Source organism: Bubalus kerabau, chromosome 23 (assembly GCF_029407905.1).
Source record: "Bubalus kerabau isolate K-KA32 ecotype Philippines breed swamp buffalo chromosome 23, PCC_UOA_SB_1v2, whole genome shotgun sequence".
Taxonomy (NCBI): Eukaryota; Metazoa; Chordata; class Mammalia; order Artiodactyla; family Bovidae; genus Bubalus; species Bubalus kerabau.
In genome coordinates this window covers 17,934,035-17,951,222 of record NC_073646.1, presented here as the reverse complement: position 1 = coordinate 17,951,222, position 17,188 = coordinate 17,934,035, and the positions used below count along the sequence as shown (strand labels likewise).

Below are 17,188 nucleotides of genomic sequence, written 5' to 3'. Positions count from 1 at the left end.
GGGCTTGATCTGATGCTGAAGTTGGGGACCCTGCCATTCTCATGCTTGTTTATTAATGCAGGGACATTCAGGAGACCCAAATGAAGTACCTGTCTGAGTGGGACCAGTGGAAACGGTATAGCAGCAAGTCTTGGAAGAGGTTCATAGAGAAGGCTCGCGAGATGACGACCCACCTGGAGCTGTGGCGGGAGGACATTCGCAGCATAGAAGGTACCGCAGCCCACGCTGCCCATGCTCCTCTGCAGAAGTAGCCTGCCCTTAGAGAAAGTACGGCTTTGTTCTCACCCACCTCCAGCTGAAATGTCATCTTTCCTTCCATGGGGAATGCGAGCAGCACACCACAGTTAGGGCTAATAGAGCCTGTGTCTTCATCACCGGGAAAATCACAAGGTGTCTTCCCATCCCTTCTACGTGTTGCAGTTGTCTGGGAATAGCTCGTGTGCTCATCTTGGCTTTGAAATTACAGCAGTAATTAGATCTGCCGCTAGGTCTTGTTTTTGAATACTAATGAAGATATTCGTGTATTAGTCTATTGCCAATTTAGTTTGTAATATTGTGATATCATATGGACAAATAACCATTTGTATTTTGTGCATTTAAGAGTATTATTGCAAGATGGGGTTCAATAGGACTTATCAGATTGCAGAGGCAGCCATGGCCCTGAACACACTTACTTCCCCATAGTGGTGAGAATTGGGATGAAGTACAGACAGACCAGGCTTTGCCAGTAGCTCAGTTGGTGAAGAATCTGCCTGCAGTGCAGCAGACCCAGGTCTGATCCCTGGGTCAGGAAGATGCCTGGAGAAGGAAATGGCAACACACTCCAGTATTCTTGCCTGGAGAATCCCATGGACAGAGGAACCTGGCGGGCTACAGTCCATGGAGTCACAAAGAGTCGGACATGACTGAGCGACTAAGCACAGCACAGGCAGACCTAGGAGTCATTGCAGGTTTGGTTCCAGACTACCTCAATAAGTAATAATAAAGTGAGTCACACAATTTGTTGGTTTCCCAGTGCATATAAAAGTTGTGATTACACTATACTGTAGTCTGTTATGGTACAGTAGCACTGTATCTAAAAAATAATGTATATACCTTAATTAAAAAGTACTGTCGGCATTTATCATCTGTGTATCTCAGGTTAAAAAACTTGCCCTAGTTCATTATCTAAGATAAGGCAAATCCAGAATTTGAGCCCAGGCAATGAAGCTTCAGAGCCCAAGGTTTTAGCCATCATGCCCAGCTTCCTCTCCTGTTAAGGGGCCACCTTTCTGGAGATTTTCATCATATATAATGGTGAAATGAAGTGAACGTGAAAGTCGCTCAGTCGTGTCCAACTCTTTGCAACCCCATGGACTATACGGTCCATGGAATTATCCAGGCCAGAATACTGGAGTGGGTAGCCTTTCCCTTCTCCAGGGGATCTTCCCAACCCAGGGATCGAACCAGGTCTCCTGCATTGCAGGTGGATTCTTTACCAGCTGAACCACAAGGAAAGCCCAAGAATACTGGAATGGGTAGCCTATCCGTTCCCCAGAAGATCTTCCTTACCCAGGAGTTGAACCAGGGTCTCCTGCATTGTGGGCGGATTCTTTACCAGCTGAGCTATGAATGGTGAAATACTGAAAGCTTTTCTCTTAAGATTGAGAATGAAGATCAGGTTGATAATTATCACAGATTCTATTCATCATCTCAGAAGTCCTAGCTAATGTACAATGATTGGGGAAAAAGATAAAAAAGGCACAATGACCAGAAAGGAAGAAATAACTTGTCTTTTTTTTTCCAGATTACATGATTTATTTGTAGAAAACAAATTATTAGCACTGATGTGAATTTAGCAATGTGCTAGTTGTAACCGCTGTATATAAAACTAATTGTATTTCTATAAACCAGCGTGTGTGCTTGGTCACTAAGTCATGTTCGACTCTTTGTGACCCCATGGATTGTAGCCCGTCAGGCTCTTCTGTCCATGGGATTCTCCAGGCAAGAATACTGGAGTGGGTTGCCATTTCCTCCTCCAGAGGATCTTCCCAACCCAGGGACAGAACCTGCATCTCCTGCATTGGCAGGTGGATTCTTTACCACTGAGCCACCAGGGCTTCCCTATATTACCAGCAACAAATATTTAAAAAATAAGTTACACAATAGTATCATTATACCTAGGAATACATCTAAAGAACTGTGTGAAATAATTGTGCACAGAAAACTATAAAATGTTGTTGAGAGAAATTAACTTATATACATACCATGTTCATGGCTCAAAGGCTCAATATTATAAAGATGTCACTTGTTCTCAAACTGACGTATAAATCTCGGTAAGAATCTCAGCAGATTTTGCACACATATGTATGTGTGCAAAACAAATATGCTGATTTTAATATTTATATAGAAATGCAGAGAACCAAGGATGCCTGAGGAAGAAGAGAGCTTTAAGACTTAGAGCATCATATATCAATTATTATTTTAAGTCTGCAGTGATGAGACAGTCTGGTGTTGTCCTAGGATAGACAAACAGACCAACTGAACAGAAGAGAGAATTTAGAAACAGGTCCATGAATATATTTGTTGTTGTTTAGTCACTAATTCATGTCTGACTCTTTTGCGACCCCATTACTGTAGCCCACCAGGCTCCTCTGTCCATGGATTTCCCAGGCCACAATACTGGAGTGGGTTACTATTTCCTTCTCCAGGGGATCTTCCCAACCCAGAGATCGAACCCATGTCATCTGCTTGACAGGTGGTTTCTTTATCACTGAGCCACTTGGGAAGCCTTCATAAGTATATAGTCAATTACAAATGTACTACTGCAGTTCACTAGGGAAAAGATCACCTGTTCAATAAATGGTGCTGAGTTAATTAGATATTCCTATGAGAAAATGTAAATATTGACCCCTCCCTCACACTATTTCAAAGTAGTAATTTATAATTGATTGTAGATTTACATGTGAAAGTTTAAATCACTAGGAAATAGAGCCTTGAAGCCAACAATGGAGAATATAAAATGATTCTTCCTTCCCCCACCAAGATCCTCCAATTTCAGTTCAGTCCTCCGTGGCTGACCGAACCTGCAGTGGGTACTGGGGCCATACTCCTGGTCAGTGATTTCTGAATTTCTTTTTTTCCAGGGAAATTTGGCACTGGGATTCAGTCCTACTTCTCCTTCTTACGATTTCTGGTGTTGCTGAATTTGGTGATATTTCTGATCATCTTTATGGTGGTTTTGCTCCCAGTCTTGCTCACCACATACAAGATCACCAACAGCAGCTTTATTCTCATTCCATCTCAAGACGTGGGTGAGTGTAAGAGGCCTGGCTTGCCATGAAGAGTGTTCTTTTCATTGCGTACCTAGTTACAGTGCTGCTTTCTCTAGCGGTCTTTATAATCCAAGTCTTGGGTGACTGTATTAGGATAGGCTAGGCTGTTTGCGGAAACAGATGACCCCATAGCACAGTGTCTGATAACCACCAAGTTTCTTTCTTATTCACACTGTGTGTCCATCATGGTTTGGTGGTGCCTTTGTTCCACGTTGTCTTCTCTCTGGAGCCCAAGCTGATGGAGCAGCCTCTCTTCGGACCACTGGCAGTCACGATGTCCAGAGAAAAAAGAGTCGTGGCAAACATGTGCTGGCTCCTAATGCTTCTGCCTGGAGATGACACACATCCTTTTTACCGCATCTTACTAGTCAGTGCAAGTCACTCGCCACTCCTGGATTCAGCAAGGCATTTGGGAGAAGCAGTGAAGGGTAGAAAGTGGAATACTTAGTAAACATAATACAGTCTACTCCAGTGACTTTATTTCAGGCTTTTATTTCCCATAATGGTGATGCTCAGGCTGCCATTCATTAAACACTAGTAATTTGCCAGACTCTGTGGCAGTAATGGGCGTGTGTTTTCTTACTGAATGCTCAACATGTTTTGCTTCTATCACATGACTCCTTCCCCAGAAAAACTCCCTCTAGAGTCACTTCTGTGGCCCTCAGCATTCCTCTTCATCACATTTTTTTTTTTTTTTGTATGTGGATTATATTATTTTATTAACATGAGCATTTTTGCTATACAGGTTTTTTTTTTTTTTTTTAATTTTATTTTATTTTTAAACTTTACATAACTGTATTAGATTTGCCAAATATCAAAATGAATCCGCCACAGGTGTACATGCATCACATTTGTTTTTGTTTTAATTCTATTACACTTAAAAATCAAATGAGAATAACGTGGAAATACTGACTCTTTGAGTGCCTACTATATGCCTGATGCTGAATTCTCATTTCCTAATATGTGCATTTCACAGATGAATATCACCTGCTGCTGTGGGAAGACTCTGGGTTCAGTTTCAAGGCCCACCTCCACTAGTTGGTTAGACTGTCTGAGCCTCATTTTCCTTATTTGTAGAAAGTGATGATATAAATAGTGAGACAGTTGTTTCATTATTCAGATAATAACTATACTATTTAATACTTGGGCCATTAAAAATGTTTACTATTTAGATTATAAATAATTAAAAACAATAATATAAAGTATATTATTTAATATGGAAAAATTTTAAAGTATAAGTAATGATTATTTAAGCCATACTCATAATTTTAAAATGAGTATTAAGATAATACAGTACTTTGCCCATGGAAAGTGCTTAATAAATGGCAGCTGTTATTTATTTATTTAGTATTATTTCTTTCTAGAAGAACAGAAAACCATTCTGTCTTACTGGGCACCACTGCCTGTTCAGTGGTCCGTTCAGCTGTGAGCAGGGCCTTGGACAGAGGGAGGCCACCCTCTTGGAGGAAATGGAGCTGGACTCTGAGCGTGGATGCCACGAGTCTCTGCTTTCTCATTATTTCCTTTGACTACATCGTCCTCCCATGCATGCTTTTTTTTTTTACTTACCTACTAGACTTTGTTCCTTCAGGAAAGGATCAGAAGTCCCTCTCTTCCTTTTCTTACCTTCCTTCCCTTTTTCATTCTTTCAGTGCTTATTGAGTACCTGCTGTGTGCCAGCCCTTAATTCAGGTCCTGGCAGGAGCTACCACACCTGAGTCCATGTAGTACCCTCTAGCAAAGGGTGGGGGTTAGGAAGGGATCTCATGAAGAGGCATATGAAGGATGAATTTGCCTGTGGGGAGGGGAAAGGATAAGGTACTGAGAGGTTGGACACCAGGACTCTGGAGGGGTCCCCTGAGCCCTCTGTGAAGACAGGTGAGCCCAGCAGGACAAGAAGGCTGCCACTGGAGAACTTGGGGAAGCATCTTCATGCAGACGAACAGAAGTTGCAAAGGTTCAGAGATGAGAATAACTCAGCATCCTGGAGACATGAGAAGCCTAGCGTGACCTGGGCACACTTCCTGGGAAGGGCCGGGTAGTCAATATTTTAGGATTGGTAGGCCATACGGTCTTTGTTGCAACTACTCAGTGCTGCCATGATGGCACGAAAGTGGCCGTGGACAGATGTCCTGAATGAGCACGGCTGTGTTCTGATAACACGGTACTGACAAAAAGAGGCAGCTGGCCAAATTTGGCCCTCGGGCCACAGTTTGCTGATGTCTAGGCTTGACAGGGTGATGAGCAGAGAAGCAGCTGTCTCATTCCATCTTCCTGACTCTACTCCCAAACAGAGTGACTATCTCCCTCCTCTTTACTCTAATACTGTGTTCATAAACCATTGAGCACCTTACACACACCTGACTCCTACTTGCCTTTTCTACCGCTAGATGGTAAGCTTTTCAAAGGCAGTAACTTCTACTTATCATTTTATCTCCAACATCTACCTGATGCATAGTAACTAAGAAATGTTTGTTGAATGAATAAATAAGCACTCACATTAGAATTATAAAATAGAAAAGCTGGGATTGGACTTGGAGAAACTGATTCAACTCGCTTATTTTAACAAAGGGGAAACTAAGGCCCAGAGAAGGGGTCGTGGATCGGATTATTTTCCCCAGTTTTTCACTCTCCTGTAATTGTGACTTGCAGAACCTCCCACTGTGGGCCAAGAATACTTTCTGACCCCATTGATATTGTACTTGGCTATGTGACTTGTTTTGTCCAATGGAATTTTAGCTTGAAATGGCTTTATGTGGTTGTCCTGCCTTATAAGAAGAGTCATGAAGAGAGCACCCCCCAGATAGCCATTGCATCTCCAGTCTGTCCCCTGAGTGGAGTCATACAGAGAAGACCTCCATGTAACTGGGATCCTGGTATCCATACTGGCTTATCCTGAATGAGCTTCATGTTCTCAAACTGCAGACCTTGAAGGAGAAAATAAATATTTGGAGGTTAAGTCATTGAGACTTGGGGCTATTTATTACACAGCAGTAGCTGACTGATACAAAGCAAGTGAATTAGTTGATCAAGCACAATGTAGTGTCACTAAAATTGGTGTTCAAAAAATTTCTGGATCAGTTTTATATAGGTAAATATGTGTTTTTTTTAGAGTGAAACAGCTTGTTAATTTACATACATGTAGAGATCTTTTAAAATTGGATATGCTTAAAATGCAATAATAATTATATCAGCCACATCTTCTAAAACATGTGCAAACATGAACTCCAAAATGTAAAATGCCAATATAGTCAGAAAACTTGTACTGTAATAGACCCTTATAATACAAAATGTATAGAAAAACATATATCCCTAGATACTTAGAATAGTGAAAGGGGAAAATGGTATTGTACTTGGTACACTGGGGTTTGGGTTGCAAATAGATTCATAAACACAGCCATACATAACTGTATATGACTACATATACATGCATATGTACACAAATTATGATAAGGTTCTAAAGACTGAGGCTGTTTCCACTGATGTTCTTGTTTTTGTTTTTTACAGATATTCAATGCACAGTGTATCCAATAAGTAGTTCTGGACTCATTTACTTTTACAGTTATATCATAGACTTACTTTCTGGCACTGTAAGTATTTAACATAATTCTAGATTTGGATCCTCAGTACTGAAATAGGTTTCTGAATGTCTGCAGTGAGAGTCAAACATGAGTGTTGAGACAAGTACTGGTTAAAAAAACAGTATTTGCAGTGACCTTATTGGCGAGGATGATGTTCATCCCCCCTGCTTAGATATACAGGAAAAGTGCTTTGTCGCTTTCAGCCCTTGGCTTTTGCCTAATGCCTGCCGCCTTCTTATTGACCTGTAACAAAATCTGAGATCCCCCGTAGACGGAAGCTTCAGTGAATATAAACCCAGATAGAATGTGTTTAACTTCTCTGACATTGAAAAACCTTAAGATTTTGTAGTCCTAGACCACCTGGATGAAAGCTATGACTCTTCTCCCCAGAAATTACACACACAAGGATTTGTGGCACACACGTGCACAACATACATGCACACGCACACACAACTGTGCACACACGGACATGTTCCATGGAATCTCTTAAAAGACTGTTGTGATGTGTGCTTAGTCGCTCAGTTGTGTCCGGCTCTTTGTGACCCCATGAACTGTAGCCCGCCAGGCTTCTCTGCCCATGGGGATTCTCCAGGCACGAGTACTGGAGTGGGTTGCCATGCCCTCCTCCAGGGAATCTTCCCAACCCAGGGATCAAACCCAGGTCTCCTGCATTGCAGGCAGATTCTTTACCATCTGAACTACTAGGGAAGCCCTGAAAGACTGTTAATCCCATGTTAACTCTGATGCTCTGAAATGGAATTAATGTCATCCTTCCTATGATAGTTCCAAAGGTTTTCTTTTCTTTTTATTCTTGACTCTAAAAAATTATTTTTTGTGTGTGCTTTCATTTTTTTAATCCCACTTTTTTCCAGCAAATAAGAGTGCCCATGAAAAGTGGCTGTCTCTGCCTTGTGGAAGAGGGTTTCTCAGCCTTGGACCTGATGCTCCTGTATTATAGGCCTGTGCTGTGCCCTGGGGGGCATCACAGCATCCTGCCTTCCCTCCACTCAGTGCCAGTAGCAGCCCCACAGCTGTGACAACCAAACGTGCCTCCAGACATTGCCAGATGTGTCCTGGGGCACAGAATTGCCCCAGATTGAGAACCACTCCTTTACCTGTTTTTAAAAACTGTTGTTTAGTCACTAAGTGGACAACATATAATTGTCATGTCTTTTGCGACCCCATGGAAAACACAACTATATTAAAATATCTTTCTGAAGGTTACTGATATTAAAATGCCATGTCATCGAACATTTCTAAATTAACAAATAGAAAGCTTCAAATTTGCCCACCACGTTCAATTTTGAAAAAGTGGTTCTTACATCTCTGCTTTCATGTTCTCCTTAGAACAACTGAGAGGAATTGTCAGGTGGGTGTTAAAATGTCCACTGTGCAAACTGGAAAGCTGAAACTTGCAAGCTATACAAGGAGAGGCAAGTCAGTGACTCACCCGAGGTAAATGCGGGTGAGATCACATCCCAGAACTGCGGTTAGCCCCGTTTGATTTGGTCATATCCCACAAGAGAAGTTTCTCCTTGTGGAGCTCCGCACACCATGATCATCTTCATCATAGAAAAGATTTTATAGGAGACTTAGATGCACTTGATCATAAATGTTCAGTAAATTACGCATGATAAAAAATAGCCCTGCCCCAAAGAATGAAGTTTCTATAGCGATGAGAATGTTCTGAATCTATGCTGTGAAATTTGACAGCCACTAACTCTTAAGTACTTGAGTTACATGGCTACTGTGACCAAGAAATTGAATTTTAATTTAATTTTATTGTTCATTTCAATTTCAATTTATTTCTTTTCAATAGGTGTTTTAAAAACCATTCTACACACATTACAGAATGGCTATCACATACATTCCCTGTGATGTCACTGTTCTCACCTATGCAAGCAAGTAGCACACTTACACATAGTTTCCATGTGTTTTTAAACACTTCTGTTCGTGTTTATGGAATGAGCAGAGCATCCACTCATGCTACAGGATTTTCTATGCAGTAAGCACATGCTACTTTAACATATTTCTTACAAGTGTTTTTTAATATTTCTATATGTCTTACAAAACGACTGTCACGTCCACTCGTGGAAATACTGGGATTCATTTCTCCATGTGTGTTGCAAGTCTGTAGCAGTCTTACAAACTTCTCTCACACTGACTTTTAAAAACTTTTCTACACGCATTACAGAATTGACATCCCATGCGTTGACTAAAATAAAAGTATTCTGAACATATTGAGCATGTAGCACTTTGACAACCATCTTTTGTCCTGTGGTTTTAAAATCTTCACTAAGGTAGTAGAGTATGCCTGTCACATTTAGTCACTAAAAGACACAGTTTTCAACATAGCAAGTAAGTAGCATTCTTACATCTTTTGTGTGTGTGTTTTAAAAATTAAGATCTGATTGACATGCAGTGTTGTATACACTTGAGAATGTACAACCTTTTGATACATTTATGTATTATAATATGATGACCACAGTAGCTTTAGCTAGTAACCTTTATCCTGTCACATGTAAATTTAAATTTAAATAGGCCCAGGAGGGAGCTGGCCACAGAGATTAAGCAGTGGCTTGTCTTTGCTGAAAACAATTGAGCCAAGCTCATGATCACACCAGAGAAATTATTTTCCGGGCCCAGTGGACCTTTGTCCTGTTACGCTACTTGATTGAAGACAGTCCTGATACCAACCCAGGGCAATAAAGACAGGCTTTGTGTAGTTGGGCAAGTTTTTATGGCCTGTGTGCCCCAGAGTTACAAAAAAAAGATAGAGTCTTGTGTTTCTAAATCTTTTATTTTCCTATTAAAAATTTACTTAACTATTCAGTATAAGAATACATGGTTTTCATAAGAAATATAAGACTTAATGAGTGAAAAATAAAATTACTTCTTCCCAGAGACCACTAATCCCTTCACACCATGGTTCATTGCTTTCTTGACCTTTCTTATGCACTTATATGGGCTTCTTAATATTCTACAATATGGATTTTTCATGATCTAGCCAGTCTCTGATTGATGAACATTCAGATTGTTTCCATTTTCCCCTTTCTAAACAATAGTGAACATCTAGTTGCTACGTTTACTATTTCTGTTCTCTGTGTATTTCCTTCTTCACTCTCCTAGGATGGTCTATCCTTGCTATTCAAGGAGGAGTCTGAGGTGAACTCATTTATTCCCACAGTAAGAGTCATGGACTTTTCTCTGCTGTATTTTCTCATAGGGTTCCTTTGGGCTTCGAGGTGGGGTGTTGTTTTGTTTTATTTTTCTCTGATAATAGCTTTATTGAGGTACAAGTCACATATTGTACAATTCACCAATTTAAAGTGTACAATTCAGTGGTTTTTAGTATATTCATAGAGTTATGCAGCCATTACCACAATCAATTTTAAAATATTTTTATCACCTCAAAAAGAAACCTGTACCCATTATCACCTACCAATTCCGCTAATCAGTGCTAAGCAACCATTAATCTACTTTCTGTCTCTATGAAATGCTTATTCATGACATTTCTTATAAGTGGAATCATATAATACAAGATCTTTTGTCTCTAACTTCTTGGCAAATTTTTAAGGTTCATGCATGTTGGAGCATCTGTCAGTCTTTGATTCCTTGTTGTGGCCAAGTAAGAGTACATTGTGTGGAAATACTGCATTTTTTGTTTATACAGTCATAATGGACATTGGGATGGTTTTCACCTTTTGTCTATTATGAATGCTGCTGCTAAGTCGCTTCAGTCGTGTCCGACTCTGTGAGACCCCATGGACTGCAGCCTACCAGGCTCCTCTGTCCATAGGATTTTCCAGGCAAGAGTACTGGACTGGGTTGCCATTGCCTTCTCCTATTATGTGATGCTAAAAATATTCATGTTTGAGATTTTGTGTGCACATATCTTTTCACTTCTTTGAGGAATAGAAATCACCGGATCAGATGTTTAACTTTTTGAGGGACTGCCAGACTTTTCCACAGTGGCTGTATGCTTTCCATCCTCGCTAGCACTGAATAAGTCTCCTGATGTGTCTACTACGTCCTTGCCAGCACTCGCTGTTACCTGGCCTTTTGATTATAGTCACCCTAGTTTGTGTGCGGTGGAATTTCTTTGTGGTTTGATTTGCATTTCTCTAATGAATAGTGTTGATCATGTGCTTATTGGTCTTTTGTGTATCTTCTTAGAATAAATGTCTGTTTGGATTCTCTTTTTAGTGTTAATTGGATTATCTGTATTTTTATTGTTGAGTTATACGAGTTTTTTTTGAATATTCTAGATGTGCTGTGCTCAGTCACTCAGTCATGGCTGACTCTTTGCCACCCCATGGACTGTAGCCCTCCAGGCTCCTCTGTCCAAAGAACTTGCCAGGCAAGAATACTGCAGTGGGTTGCCATTTCCTTCTCCAAATATTACAGATACAAATACTTTATCATGATTTATAAATATTTTCTACTCTTCTCTGGATTGTCTTCTCACTTTCTTGATAGTGTCCTTAGAAGCACAAACGTTTTTATTTTTTCTGAAGTCCAGTTTCTTTTTTCTGTTATTGCTTGTGCTTTCAGTGTCATATCTAATAATCCATTGCCAGATTCAAAATCATGCGGATTTAACTCTCTATCTTCTTCTAAGAGTTTTATAGCTTTAGTTTTTATATTTAGGCCTGTAGTCTATTTTAGGTTAAAATTTACATATAGGGTAAGGTAGGAGCTCGGAGAAGTTACTGGCACCCCACTCCAGTACTCTTGCCTGGAAAATCCTATGGATGGGAGGAGCCTGGAAGGCTGCAGTCCGTTGGGTTGCTGAGGGTCAGACAGGACTAAGCAACTTCACTTTCACTTTTCACTTTCATGCATTGGAGAAGGAAATGGCAACCCACTCCAGTGTTCTTGCCTGGAGAATCCCAGGGACCGGGGAGCCTGGTGGGCTGCTGTCTATGGGGTCGCACAGAGTCGGACACGACTGAAGCAACTTAGCAGCAGCAGCAGCAGCAGCAGGGGCTCAGCTTTATTTTATTTTTTGCATGTGGCTATCCAGAGAGGAACCTGGCAGATTGCAAAGAGTTGGACACGACTGAGCAACTGAGCATGTGTGCATGTCCAGTTATCTCAGCACTGTTTCTTTTTGCCCTTATCAAAAATCAGTTGACCGTGGATGTATGGGTTTCATTTTTGGACTCAGTTCTATTCCATTTACCTATACATCTATTCTTATACTAGTATCACATTGTTTTGGTTAGTGTGGTTTTGTTGTAAGTTTTGAAATTGGGATGTGTTAGTCTTACAACTGGAGAAGGAAATGGCAACCCACTCCAGTATTCTTGCCTGGAGAATCCCAGGGACAGGGGAGCCTAGTGGGCTGCCATCTATGGGGTCGCGCAGAGTCGGACATGACTGAAGCGACTTAGCAGCAGTAGCAGTAGCAGTCTTAACAACTTTATTTTTCTTATTCAAGATTATTTTGGTATTCTGAGACCCCTGCAATTCTATATGAATTTTAGGATTATCTTAGCAGTTTCTCATAGAAGGCAGCTGGGATTCCGATAGCGATGTATTGATTCTGTTAGACCAGTTTGGGGAATGTTGGCATGGATCTCGTGATCCATGAACAAGGGATGTTTTCCCATTTACTTAGTTCTTATTTAATTTTTAAAACAATATTTTATGGTTTTAAGAATATAAGGTTTATACTTGATTTGTTAAATCTGTTCCTAAGGATGTCATTATTTTTGCTGTTATTGCATATGGGATTGTTTCCTTAATTTCATTTTTGGATTGTACCCCTATGTATTTTTAATGCTCAGACTTTATCTGTGCTTTATTTCCCAAACCCTAATTGAGCAGCTATATACTTCTGGAATTTTTTTTGAATTGGTCTAAATTTTTAAATTAATTTTTTAAAATTGAAGTATTAGTTGATTTACAGTGTTGTTAATTACTGCTGTGCAGCAAAGTGATTCAGTTATATGTATATTTGTATATATGTGTATATATATCTTTTTTAAAAATCGCATTGTATAGCATGTGAGATCTTAGTTCCTTGACCAGATATTGAACCCATGCCTCCTGTGTTGAAAGTGCGGAGTCTTAAGAACTGGACCACCAGGGAAGTCCAGTACATTATTTTTTTTATAATATACTCCTACTGTAAAGCACAGAGCTTGTTTATCCATTATTTATATAAAAGCTTACATATGCTAACTCCCAACATCCTCATCTTTGTCTACCAGTTTGTTCTCTATATTCATGATTCTGTTTCTATTTGTGTCATATTTTAGACTCCCACATATAAGTGATATCATATGGGATTTGACTTTCTGACTTCACTTAGTTTGATCATCTCTAGTTGTATCCATGTTGCTACAGATCTGGAATTTTTCCAGTCTCTGGGAATTCAGGGATGAAAAATGACACTGGAATGTGAATTCCTTGAGGTGGAGACTGGTTTCCTGCAGTCAGTTCAGCAATCTGACCTCATGCCCTTGGCTTTATTTCAGGGTTTCCTGGAGGATACCTACCTCTTTTATGGACATTACACCATTGATGGGGTGAAATTTCAGAATTTCACCTATGATCTGCCTCTGGCTTATTTGTTAAGCACAATTGCCTACCTGGCTCTGAGCCTTGTTTGGATAGTGAAAAGGTACAGTTTATTTTATCATTTTGTTCTTTTTGAATTACTCTTGATGGTTGGAGTCTCTTGGAGGTCTGTGGACTCTGGGAGCCATTGCCCAAAGGATGAGAAGAATCCAAGGGTGGGCTTTATGGAAAACAAGATTTGTGAATGTGCTGGAGGCTGTGGAGACCTGGAGGAAATGGAGGCAGCATTTGGGAGCTGGAGTAGCAACCTGGAGTTTTCAGTCATTCACTATTGAATACATTCCCCCAGCATTATCTTTGATCTGGTATGTATACTAACAGGTCTCTATTGGGTTGCAAGTGGCAGAATCCCAACTCTGACTAACTGGGATAAAGGGGAATTGAGTGGCTGAGAGAACCAAGGAAGAGAGGAAACTCCAGATTACAGGAAGGACAAAGATGGATTCAAAACAACTCAAAGCACGGGCTCCTGCATTTCTGATTCTGCTGGTGGCAGCTTCCTTGTGTGGAGTCCCAGGGTCACAAGCTCAGAAATCCGCTGAAGGAACTCATTGGCTCTGCTTCATTCAGGCACCCAATCCCGGCCCTTCAGTTGTAGCCAGTGGGTTAGGGTCATATGAGATTGTGGCATTTCCCATGGTGGACAGATATCTTAGTGGGAGATGTCAATTCCAAGAAAAATGAGGAATATTAATTGTTTTAAGTTACTTTAACAAATAACTGTCCCCAAAAGTACAGTGGCCCAACACGATGAAAGTCATACATGAACTTCCTTACATGGAGTTCTTAGTGGGCACAGTGTAGAAGACTCCTTCTCAGTCCTGCCAGAGCTCAGGCTGACTGAAGCTTAGCCATCGTCTGCATGTGTGGCTTTGCTATTCCTCTTGAGGGCTGGAAGGGAAAATGACCTTGGAGGAGAATCACACGGAAGGTGTTTCTGGGCTCAGCCTGAGAGGGATGGACTTCACTGTCATTCTATCAGTATAGCTCAGTTACATGACCACAACTCACTGCAGGGCAGGCTGAGAACTGTTGTCCTTGGCTGGTAGCCACTTCCCAGCACTTGTGCTACGCTATGGAAGGAGAACCACACGTTCCTGATGGACGGCTTACTGTCTCCAACCCAAGTGGGAAGCTTGGATGAACACCTCTCTTACCCACTTCATTGTCCCTATAAGAGCCAGGCAGTGCTGTAAGCCATGGGGCTGTGAAGCTCCTTATTACAGATGTAAAAGAGACCAGGCTGTTAGAGTCTGAGTTTGTCCTCCATGGAGACCAGGGTTTGCCACCACAGAGAAAACCCCAGAGCCCAGCTAGGTACTTGTGTTCTGAGTCAGAATCTATGATATGAAAATGAACTGATGTGTGTCTATCCCCCACCAGACAGACAGTACTGACAGGAAAGAACAGTCATTCTGCTCATCTTGAGGGCAGAAAGATGCTTGGTAAAGAAATGTTGGTTGACTGGGGCTCTGGCTTTACTGTCTGTGCTCGTGGTAGGGGCAGACCCAAGTTTTATGGACCTTCTGTGTAGACAGTATGGAGGGAACCTCTGTAAGACAAAGAGCATGAGAATATCTTTTGCATGTTATAAAAAATAAAAACAAGACCTCATGAACATGTTCCTAGAGGTGCTTCCAGGGCCTTGGAAGGGGCCCTGAAGAAGAAACTTTATTAGCTGAACAGTGAATCCACCTGCAGGTCTTGACTGAGCTCTTTCACCTAATGGCCTTGATTGTTTCATGGTAAAGCCTGCAGAGAGGGTGCCCGTGATGTAATGGGGAGTGGCCTCCCCAGGCAGGAGGAAGTGCTATAGGGTAGCAAAGAGGGTGGACTTGGGGTCCAGAGACCAAGGTTCAAATGTCACTCCACCTCTTTGGACCTCATTTTCTTTGTCTGTGAGATGCACACACCTAGAAGGGTTGTTGGGAGGATTAACTGAAACAGGGCAGGTAAAGAACTTAGCACTGGGCTTGGCACCTTGTAGACGTTAAAATCATTATCACCATCATCATCACCACTCAACTAGCCCCAGTTCTGCCTCTAGCTCTCTGGGCCTAGGAAATATTTTTTTCCTTCTCTAGATCTTAGTTTTCTCATCTGTAAAATGTAGGTTTGGTCTAAATCAGACCAATTCAACTGGAGTGGGACCTCAGAATCACCATGGAGCTTTATAAATAGCATAATTCTGGATGCACTACCCCCCATGAGACATACTGAATTAAAAATCTCAGGATATGGAATCACCTGGGAGTGATTCCACATGGAATCACTGGAAAAGCAGCCCAGGTGGTTCTGACATAAATGCCTTGCTATGAACCTTTGGCAGAATGACTGATTGCTATAATTCCTTCCACTTCTATTTGTGTTCACAACTCAGTAGCGAATCCTAAAAACACCCTGGTTTGTCTACAGAGTGTGTGGCATTTGATGTATTTATTGCTATGTCAAGTACCAGAGTATGTTTTCCAGAAAAGCATTTGAATGAGTATTAATTATGAACTTGTGCAACAGAGTTGTGTCTGACTTAAGCAGGTGCTCACTAAATATTTGGTTATTTTACTGTTTAAGTCATTTATTCATGCATTTATTCATCAAATGGATAGTGGCTATAATTATATCCAGGCCCTCTGGATATAAATGTAGCAAGACAGTCAGGGTACTTGTCAAGGAATTTAAAATTTAGTCAGGATAAGGACTTAAAAACACAGTGAACACATTAAATAACATGATTGTAGGTTAGGTTATTGCTGTCAGGGAAAGTAAAGAGACTGACTTGAAGTCGGAAACCACAACTTTAGATGGGATAGTGGGGGAATCTATGGAATACAGGGATAGTTGAGTGAAACCCCAGGGAATAAGAAGGCAGCCGTAGGAAGAGGGGAGGCAGAGAGAACTGCAAGTGCAAAGGCCCTGAGGCTGCAGGAGAGGTTCAGGTGTTTATGGAAAAGAAAAAAAGCTATTGTCATTACAGCAGAGTGGTTCTCTGGGAGGAAAGATGGTGCCATGCAGGATCATGTAGGACTCTAAGGTGTGTTGAGTTTGGATTATATTCCAGCTGTGGAACAAGGTCATTGAAATGGATAAAGGGACCAATTTTCAACACTGAGATGACTGATTGTCTGCTCCATATTTAGAATGGTCCAGAGCTGGGCCATGCATGTCAAAATCAGTGGAAGGTGCAGTCACGTGTATATCCTTTTAATTTTAGACAAAGCCAATCCACAGGCCTATGTTTTGTTGTTGTAATAAAATGGATAATCATGTTTTGGGGTCAGGTCGGTGGAAGGGTTCAAAATCAACCTGATCCGAAGTGAGGAGCACTTCCAGAGTTACTGCAACAAGGTCTTTGCCGGCTGGGACTTCTGCATCACCAACCGCAGCATGGCGGACCTGAAGCACAGCAGCCTGCGCTATGAGCTCCGGGTGAGTGCTGCTCGGCTTTCTCTTGGTGGGAGCTGGGGTTGCAGCCTGCAGAGGAGCGAGTGGGGGCCGGGCTGTCCTACTTAGGTACCTTCCCCTGTGAGGTTTTCAAGAGTGTTTTGAAGAACCACTTCCTGAGGTTGATCACTTTACCTCCAAGCATAAAGCTGGTGAACTGGAGCTGGGGAAAGAGATGGTATCTTCCCTTCTCAGAACTTTTTTTTTTTTAATTTAGGAAACTTATTTTAATCCTAGTTGAAGAAAACTGATTCTTTTTTAAAA

General features: G+C 41.2%; 1 protein-coding gene across 2 annotated transcripts in view; it reads left to right on the top strand.

The window, feature by feature from the left end:
- TMC7 (transmembrane channel like 7) overlaps positions 1-17,188 on the top strand; it is a 59,052-nt gene that overhangs the window by 18,282 nt on the left and 23,582 nt on the right. Inside the window, exons 3-7 of one of the 2 annotated variants that reach the window (XM_055561670.1) lie at positions 62-210; positions 3,126-3,293; positions 6,822-6,904; positions 13,381-13,526; positions 16,762-16,909. In XM_055561670.1, the coding sequence (XP_055417645.1) occupies positions 62-210; positions 3,126-3,293; positions 6,822-6,904; positions 13,381-13,526; positions 16,762-16,909 (694 nt within the window). Of the gene's footprint in view, positions 1-61; positions 211-3,125; positions 3,294-6,821; positions 6,905-13,380; positions 13,527-15,832; positions 16,515-16,761; positions 16,910-17,188 lie in introns of those variants that run through there. The other variant, XM_055561671.1, reaches the window with a different exon arrangement.